General features: G+C 41.0%; 1 protein-coding gene across 7 annotated transcripts in view; it reads right to left on the bottom strand.

The window, feature by feature from the left end:
- Positions 1-10204, bottom strand: part of LOC108295768 (ras-related protein Rab-40A-like) — a 73581-nt gene that overhangs the window by 21784 nt on the left and 41593 nt on the right. For 4 of the 7 annotated variants that reach the window (XM_037734727.1, XM_017518067.2, XM_037734725.1 and 1 more), the window contains one exon: positions 6753-8803. The exons of the other annotated variants lie outside the window; for them this stretch is intronic. In XM_037734727.1, coding sequence (XP_037590655.1) covers positions 7895-8731 — 837 coding nt within the window. In that variant the 5' untranslated portion in view covers positions 8732-8803 and the 3' untranslated portion in view covers positions 6753-7894. Of the gene's footprint in view, positions 1-6752; positions 8804-10204 lie in introns of those variants that run through there. 7 annotated transcript variants of the gene reach the window in all.

The following is a 10204-nucleotide window of genomic DNA, read 5'->3' as shown; positions in this document are numbered from 1 at the left end:
AAAATGGTGGCATGTAAGGGATGGAGGAACAGCCCAGGACCGAAGACAATCATGTGTATTCCTTTAAAAATCATACAAATCTTCTGGATCCACGCACAGAAAAGGACAAGAAACAGTGACCAATCTAATAGTATTGAGCAACTGTAGTCTCCAGACTGAATTTATTAAAATCATTTTCCATTAAAAGGAATCAGGTTATTTGGAGAAATGATTTATTCCAGGTCTGAGTAGGAATTGAAGCTGATGACACTGGAGCCAACTAACATACCAGAAAACGTGTCAAAAAAACGAGAAGCCAAACTAAAGGGTCTCCCACTTCATGAAGATAAAACTATTTGAAGGTCAATAAAATAATGCAATAAAGTCAATCAAGACAAACATAGATATCTAGATCTAATGAAAATACTCTAAAAGAAAAACAAATTCTGTTTGTCGCTCACATTTGTAGGATCCTAGGGAAACATCTCCTTGTTTTGAACAGTGGAAATATTGCTAAAGAATTGAGCACTCATTCTACTCTTCCTATATATAAAACATGCTAACCTATAAATCATGGGAAGTTTCTGTTATAGAAAAAATTCAGCCAATGGATGCAAAAAGTTATAGAATTAGAACATAAAAAATGAAACATAGCTTGTATCAATTTTTACTTATACAGGTTTCTTGACATTTTTCCAGAGGTCTCAAAGCAATAAAAATTAAAATAATATTTTGTTCTTCTCACACATACTTTTATTTCAACACAGGAGCACGGACCATCTGTCTGGAGGATGCCAGTATCCCTAGACACTGAGAATGTCTCCTTTCCCACCCAGATTTCCAGAAGGCTCTGTGGGGTGGGCTTGGGCCACAGCCCCTCCCTCCTAACTTCCTGTTCAGCAATGTTCAAGATGCACTTCAGGCTGCTATCATGAGGTGGCGCCAAAGTACCACCATTATCAAACTTCTCAACGAAGAATAGTCCACAAGGGGCAAAAAATACATCTCCCTTGCAGCCCAGCTTGTGGACCTACATACAGAATGATTTTGTCAGAGAAAAACAAAAACAAAAACAAAAACCCAACAAACTGATAGAAATAAAAGAAGACGGAAAAATACATAAACTACAGAACATCCATTGGATGAAACACCAAGTAGCTCTAGTTTACCTTGCTTGTCTTTCGTGGGCAGCCATAGGGCAGTGCAGGGCAGCGGGAGGTGACAGGATGTGGGCACTGAAATGGCATCTGGGCGGCTGTGCCATAGTGCCCTGGAGTGGGGATGACAGAGAGGGGATGGGAGAAGGTCTGGAAAGTCTGTACTGGGGTTGGGTAATCCTGTTGTCTAGAATGAACCCCTCTGCAGTGTGGACACCTCAACCCCACACTGACAAGGAAAGAGATAAATCAGTGAATAAGATGTACATTCAGGAGCAACAGAAAATGGAATTGCTTTCATATACACGAGAATTTTCCAAACAGAGCTAGTATCATAGTAAGCAAACTGTTTGAAAGCATTTGTTACTCTTTGCAAAATGTACTTCTGTTCATTAAAAAAGAAACAAAAATAGAGGTAGCTGTGATGACTCCTGGTGGCCACAGCTAGGATTACAGCTCTGAGAGTAGACCTCAGGTCTCAAAGGAGCAGGGAGGGATGGAGAGGTTGGGAGCTGATTAATAGGATCAGGCAAAGTTTTCTGGTAGTTTCACAAATCTGCGGCAATTCCTCTGCATCCATCATTTTTCTGGGCTATTAAAAAAGCACACTTTTTCGAGGATGTCTGAGAGTGGAAGCCCTAGAATGAACTGACTATAAGTCTGTGACTGTCAGTAGTAGAGACAAACCACACACACACACACACACACACAAACGCATGCACACGTCAATGCATATTTAAAAACCTACTTTATTTCTCCAGGAAATTGAATAAAATGAATGCTTTTCTATAGTACAAAGCATATGTGGACCTTACTTTTGTAGATCTATTCAAAATATTTCGTCTTAAATATTTTATCCAGTTTTTCCTAAATATAAAAATTCAATAAATATACAAAAGCACATTCATGAATTATAATTAATCTGCATCTCCAACTGACCTGACCCTACTCCTACTCCCTGACTTCAAGTGGTCTGCTGTTCCTAGGGTAGTAGATACTCTCCAGATGTGTCCCAGTAAGTGAGGTACACACAAACATGTTCACCTTCACATACACACAGTCTTTCCCAAAAGTGCAATCACAGTCTTTAGAATTTGTTTTTCCACTTAATATCTTCTGAGAATTTACATTGACTTCTTGTGAATTTGGCATATTTAACATGTTTATTATCATTGTGTTTCATATATACATATATATATTTGAAGTCTCCGTTACAGTTACTTGCCAATCTCTTTGCTTGTTAGTTTCACTAAGCATGGATACTAGCCCAATATCTCAGGTGTAGTTTGCAAGAATTTTTTCCAAAGTTCACCAACTATTCTTAGTGGGTTTTTTAAATCTAAAATTTTTCAATTTTAATATACTGTGACGTAAAGCTATACAGATTATAATTTAAGAAAAAAAAGGAACAGTATTGGAACATGTAATGGCTGATTCCAAAGAGATTAGATCATTCAAAGCTCATAAAACATGAAGACAAAATGGAAATTAGAGTAATTCAGAATTGCCTGCTATGAGAAGACAACAAAGATGTCCCCTTGATTTCCCTAAATTTTCCCAAAGTACGCTGATGTGAATAATGCTCAGAGTGATGGGTTACTTGAATGGTTGTTAAGATTAAAGGAGATGAGGTGTAAATTGCATTGGTTTACAGTAGCTCAGTGCATGTAACTTTCCTTCTCTTCAGCTCACCTGTCCCAAGGCCAACACTTGAGCTCCAGCCTGAACGCATTCATCACTTCATGGATCATCCAACTTGTGTGGCCCTACACCCAGGTCTCTTGGCACAAAAAATGGGATCTCACCTCTGTCATCTTCAACACCCTGAAGAGTTGTTGAGTAAAGACTCATGGGTTCACAATAGCAGAGGAGTGAAATCTGACCATTTCTTAAGTTCCGGATGCCCATCTTCTAAATAAGGAGGCTGCTCAGAGTCCTCTAGAGGGGACCTCATTCCAATTCTACCACTTACTTGGAGAGGTGACTTGGGCTCTGTGAGCTTGAGCTTGGTCATCTGTGAAATGGGACTGACCATGCCATCCTTACAGAGCTGTCTTGAGTGGTTAATGAGAAAACCTGTCCAGAGTATATGGCATGGAGTAGGACTTTGGTGGTCTTTAAATATAGGGACACAGCAGTAGGGGCTGGCTGAGCCTCAGAGCTAAGGAAGCATGAAAAACCATTTCTCATTGCTTCTTCTCATGGGAACACAAACATCTAGTTAAAAGAAGCAAATATCTATGTAATATGCATTAAGTTCAAAGTTTTAGAGACAAAGTATTCTGCATTTTGAAGTATTTCATTATCTCATACAAGCTACCCAACGTCACGCTACTGAGCACACCCAAATCCAGCTTCCCAGGTTGGGGGTGGGGGCAGTGTGCAAGATAGGTGTGCCTGGGAACTCACCTGGTAGGATCAGAGATAGATAGCACCAGGGATGCAAGGTTTGGTGTTTGCCCAGAGGCTGCTCCTGGGCTACTTGATATGTTAATATATTTATAGAAAAATTCTGGACCTATTCTGTTGTCACCATTGCACAGGTCCTTAGGTCATGCATTAGCCAGCCACAGCAACCAGCATTTCAGCCACCTGCTGCCTTCCTGAGGGACAAAAATCTTAGCATTACTGGCATACCTTTGACACACAATTATCCATTCTTTCATTTGCCAATTGCTAAATGTGTATATGATATATATATCTAAAATCTTTAAAATCAAATTATGGAAAAGGCTTTTCTACATTTCTCACTTCCCTTTGATCACTTATCCCACTACACTATGTCTTCTGTCCATATGATTGTAATGAATGTCCTCTCACCAAGGTTATAATCATCCACCTTTTCTCATTATGTCCAGCTTTTCTTATAAATATATTAATATACAAAGTATTCATTTTAGTAACCTTCTAAAGTATGCATGCTTGTGCAGACTGCTTTTTTCACCTAACAACAGAGCTTTGACAGTCTCCCAGGCTCTGGAGCATGATGTACCGGACACAAATCTAAGCTCTCCCGCTCCCTAACTGTATGGTCTCAGGCAGAGTCCTTATTCACTCTGTACTTCAGATTTTTGTCTATGAAATGGGAATTAGCAACAGTGTTTACCTTGTAAGGGTGCTCTGAAAATTGAACGACTCAATGCCTAAAAAGGACTTGGCAAAGAATGTTTTAGCCATTTAAATTTCGTTTCTTCTGTCTTTACTGGCTATTAGTACTTCTACTATCCCTATGGTATAGACTCAAGTATAATCATAATCAATAAACTTTGAGGTATGTTCTCAGTGAGAGAAGCATGTCATGATATTAAATGTAGGATTAACCTTATTTTTGCAGATAATTATATAAATGCATACATTTCTGCATAAATTTATAAGTACCTGCATAAGAAAACTTCCCAGAGAATATTATACAGATGAAAACATTAGGATGTATATTTCAACGTTCTTGATCTATAAATGTGAAAGAGAGGTGGCTGTAGACCTTGGCAGGGTTCATTTCGGCGGTGAGGTGGGGGAGAAAGGCGCCAGTAGATAAGCAATGAGGACTGAGGTGGAGGAATGTGAGTTGAGCATTGAGAATTCTTCAGAAAAGTTTGGTCGTGGCTCACGTCTGCAATCCCAGCACTTCAGGAGGCTGAGGCAGGTGGATCACGAGCTCAAGAGATTGAGACCATCCTGGCCAACATGGTGAAACCCGGTCTCTACTAAAAATATAAAAATTAGCTGGGCTTGGTGACGCACGCCTGTAGTCCCAGCTACTCAGGAGGCTGAGGAAGGAGAATCGCTTGAACCGGGAGATGTAGGTTGCAGTGAGCCGAGATTACACCACTGCACTCCAGCACTCCAGCCTGGCAACAAAGCAAGACTCCATCTCAACAACAACAACAACAACAAAAACAACAACAAAAACAAAGAACTTTGGTCACAATGGGGAGAATATATGTAAAGAGAACCGTAACTGGGGATGTAGAGAGGGGTCCAGGGTATTATGTTTTAAAATTATCAATGATAAGTGACTCTGTCAGGTTGAAATATTAAGAGGAAGGGACCATCTCTTTTTAGATCTACAAACTGAATTAACCATGCCCCTAGTTCCACACTTCACATTCTGGGGAAGCCTAAAACTTCACAAAAGGGATGGTATAGAGTTTGGCCTTAATGTCTATTAACTGTAGGGATGAATGGATGGACAGATGGATAGATGGATGCAAGATGTGTCAAAGAGCTGCTGGTAATTTATGGTATTTTCTCAGGACAGAATTCTCACACAGATGACTGAACCCATGGCATTGGTGACTGAAAGCATGCAGTTTCTCAGGTCTCTGCAACTGATGGCAGCAAGATGGGAGCACCCAGCTTGAGGGTTCAGAGGCAGATTTAGGCCGACTTACACACCTTACATCCTGGAGGGATCCACCCTGACCTTAGCAGTTGAGGTCACAGACAGGCTTGCTTTTGGCAATGGGGAAAGGATTACAGTCTGCTCAGAAGCGTGTTGTGGTCCAGTTCTTGTGTCATTCAAAAGGACTCCACAAAGTGCAGATCCAGATGTTTTCCAAACTTGAACTCAACCAATGTCATGGAGAGACATTCTTAATTCCCTTCTTTGTAAACACAGTGCCATTAGGAACACCCGGAGGCCACCACACATCCTGGAACCGTAATGCTAGCAGTAGCTCTAGGAGAACCTGCAGGCTCATGTGTCTCTTGCTCATTGTTTTTATGCTACATATGAAAATGGACCATTTTGCAATAAAAATATAATGCAGTGATGACTATCAGACCATTTTGTGTACTAGAGAAGTTTGTAAGTTATCTGAACATCAAATTAAATATAATGACAAGGAAAGAATTTCCACCTGTCATATCATCAAAGTATAAAAAGAAACCATTCAGGATTCCAGTGAGATGGGCATGCAGGGAAGTCTACCCTGTTTTATATTGGTGGTGGGGATGTCATTTAGTACAACCTCTTTCCAGGTGATTTGGTAATTTCTATTAAAGACTCTATGCATCCCTGATCTGCATGTGTTTGGGGCCTGCTCCTTCAAGCACTCATCCTCAGCATGACCCCTGTCCCTCTGAGAGTGCATATTCTTCCTGATACAAGAATTGTCTGGGGACTCCAGTTTCTAAAGCACTGGCCTAGATGCTCCCTTGTCTACAGAGGAGGAGATTTAGGTCTGACAAGATTCTCTGTCTTTCAGAAGAGAGACAAAACTGTCAGCCTGGCTTCAGAGCTGAAGATACACATTTCAGTAGTGACGAGGGTCATCAGGAAATCAAGATTTACTTGGTTATGGTGTGATGTCACCAGCATCACCATCTGTGAGGGGGCATATAGGGTGCTGGTCTTTGCCTTTCCACTTAGTGGCAGGACACTCCCCAGCCAGGTGTCCTTAACCTGCAAACATCACTGTTTCTTCAGCTACAGGATGGTGTAGAGAATGTGTCCTCTACCTCCCAGGAATGTTGTGGGAAATTCACGAGATAGAAAAGTACCAGCATTCAGGAAGGGTGAGTCCCCATGGTTCCGTGAGGCCAGAGATCCTGCCCTTCTGTGGGACGTTATGTTACAACCACCCTATGACAACGCAAAAATAAATGGTCACTCAATTACAAAAGAGTGCAAAGAGTTATATTTACTCAGTTCATCCAATATTGATTATTATAATAACCCACAGTGTAAATCGAAAAGTAATTACATGGAAATCACTTTCCCTTCCTTCCCATCTAAGGTCTCAGACGTGCTTTCCCGGATGGGATCTCATTAACCTCTACATTGATCTGTGAGGTGTTAACCAAAACTGGCCAGCACATTTAGAAATGACTTACCTAAAGCCTTATAATGGGCCTCCCTGCCCGTGTTCTATCACATTGTTTTTCTGCAAAGCCTCATCTTGCAGGGTTACATTATACATATTTTTCTTTTTCTTTTTGTTTTACCAAAAAAGAAAAATATATGCCTTTTTACTGTTAAGAAACATTTTCTTAAATAACATTTCATTAACATTTCTTAACATTTCATTCCTTACTGAAATGGCTTTTTTCTTACTGATCCATTAAAACCATGTTGGCTATGTTCAACGTAACTAGAGATATCTTTGGTGTTTTCTTCCCTTAGCTTCATATCTTGTGGAATATCTTGTACAAAAAAGTAGATTTACAGAAAAACATACATATAAATCACTTATTAATCCCTAAATGTAGTAAAATAACATAGCAAAAACTTTATCAAATCCATTTCATGCACAAGCTGGACAGATCTGTTATGTATAATCTCTATGTGCATCTGCAGTGTTTTATAAATTGGTGCTTTGACATTTAAAAGGTTTACAAAAAGGCCCCTCTTGTAATATTGATGACTCTGAATTATCTCACTATCATTGCTTCTCAAATTCCCTTGAATTTATACTCATCGTTGCCATATCAACATTCTTACAAAAGCGGTTATTTTATGGAAAAAGTTGCAGTGTGATTATGATATAAATAACATTAAAAATTTCATGTTAACAAGAGTTGAGCAGAGTACTAATTTTCCCTTTAGAAACACATGCACATCCACGTAGAAATTCAAAGTCCAACTGCATAAGTGCTGTTATTAATGGAAGGCATCACACACATTGCCAAGCAGCATCGTTCCCATGAGAAACTGAAAACCTATTTCTTGAATCTTGAATGCATCTTTCCTCTTCCAGGTGTAACCATTCAGAGCTTTTCCTGGAGCGATTCCAACTTGCTTCCTTTTGGTGCCTTTCTTAAGAAATTTTGCAGCTGTTTCTGGTGCAGTTTTTGGGTGGACTCCGGGGTGGGCAGACGATCTTCATTTTGCAGAGGCTGCTCCTATTGTGAGTGGAGCTCGCCGTGAGGGAGTAGGAGAGGCCACGCATCATCCTGGCATTCAGGCCCTTGGCCATGGAGAAGGACTTGAGGTGGCTTCTTAAGGCAATGGGGAGCGGGAGCTTGTCCACCAGGTGCACGGGCGTGCAGGACACGATGGCGCGGCAGCAGAGGTCTTGCAAGCTCAGTACCTTGCTCGGCCTCCCGAGCCAGTTCAACCTGTGCCGCAGCAGCACGATCCTGGCCAGCTCCGTGAAAGACTCTATGATGTTGAAATTGCACAGGGGGCTGACCTCAAAGAAGGTCACGCCCAGGCGCTCGGCGTAGGCCTGGGCCTGCTCCCTGGGCACCTGCCTCTTGAATGCCAGATGTAGGCGATTCCCCACCAGGATTTTAGGGACACCAGGGGCATGCTCATCAATCTTCTTAATCCATCGATCCATACCCTCGAAGGACCAGCGGTTTGCAATGTCGTACACCAGGATCACTCCTTGGGCACCACGAGAATACGAGCGGAATATGGTACAAAATCTTCCCTGCCCCGATGTATCCCACAGCTTCAGCTTCACCCGCTGGCCGTCCAGCAGGATGGTGGTCGTCTTGTAGTCGATCCCCCCTAGGTAGCTGTATGGGGACTCGGCTGCACCGTCCTGCAGGCTCTCCAGGATCTCGCCCTTGCCCACGTCGCTGTCACCCACCAGCAGGAACTTGAGCAGGAAGTCATAGGCCTGGTCGGGGCTGCCTGGGGCGCTCATCGTGCTGGCCCCGACCCCCTCCTGAGCCAGGCCCACGGGGTTGCGTGCAGAGGTGGTGCTGGGCCTATTTTTCTTGAGAAATTAACATAGAACATAAAAAAATGGGATGGGGAAGTCTATGAAATGAAGTGAAATGAGGTGATGGCTTTCATGATTTTCTTTTACAAACTCTAGGAAACTGGTTCAGTGATTGTTTTACTTTTTCTTACCCAGCAGAGTACATTTCCCTTAACATTTCCATGTGATCGTTATCATGGAACCATGCTTTTTGGATTATGTCAAAGGAATTTCCTTTAAAGGAAAGACCAGTATGGAACAGTAAGGGGACTAAGATGCGTTGAGTACCGTATGTACCCTACACTGTGTACGACACTTAAAATATTTTGTTCTTTTGCTTTTCAGGACAATTGACTTTGGTAGCTATGATTGTTTCCATTTTACCAATGAGAAAAGGCAAACTCAGAAGTGTTACGTGATTTTTAAAAATCTTGCTGTTAGTATAGAGATCACAGAAATCACAGTCCTGAGCCGACGCTCTCCTCATATAATGCAGCACACATCCTTTTTACTCTGCGGCCATGCAGGGTTTAGGAATAAGCGTAACTGTCTGTGCATGTGATCCTTGACAAGCCACACATGTTTGGGTGGGCACTGATACTTTTCTTGCTGCAGGTGGACATTTCCCATAAATATAAGAGCTGAGATCTCAGAAGAGACTAGGACATGGATTTTCCTAGAGTATCTTATAAATAATATTCACCCCACAAAGAGATGTTGAAATAACACATGCATTGATCAGTGAAGGGTTTTGGGTTTAACACATGCACAGTTCCTATAGCAAAACTGACAAAATATGTATATTGTTCACAGATGAAGAAACGCAAATGACCAATAATCACAAGAAAATACATTGTAGCTCACTAACACGTTAAGGAATGCAAATATAACCATCTAAATATCCTCTAATCACCTACCATTTGACAAAATTTAAATGCAGAAAAAACTGAATAAGATTTTTTTTAATTTGCAAAGGAAAAAGGTGAAAACTGGCTTTATGTGTGTCTGTATTTTAGGGTGGGAGGAGGGACCAAATACATGAAAGAAATGGAAACACACTTATCAGTTACAAATACATTTAAATATTGTAACTACAACAGGTATATAGATGATTAAAGAAATGAGAATGCTCAGACACATGAAAGGGAGTTTATATTACTGAAATCAAGCCCCAAGGGATAAATGTTTAAGCATGTAATTGATGAAACATTTTTCACATGTACAAATTAGCCAGGTAAGAGGTTATTTGCTATAGCATTGCTGAAATCTTTTTAAAAAGGAAAAAATGAGAAGCATTCTAAATACTCATCAATACAGAACAAACAATAACAAACTTGTCTCCCTGATTTACACAAACTCCTCTAAAGACATTGCCATGATCTGAATGGTGGAATCTGACCATTTCTCAAGCCCCGG

Source organism: Cebus imitator, unplaced genomic scaffold, assembly GCF_001604975.1.
Source record: "Cebus imitator isolate Cc_AM_T3 unplaced genomic scaffold, Cebus_imitator-1.0 Scaffold658, whole genome shotgun sequence".
NCBI lineage: Eukaryota > Metazoa > Chordata > Mammalia > Primates > Cebidae > Cebus > Cebus imitator.
This window is presented reverse-complemented; position numbering and strand designations above follow the sequence as displayed.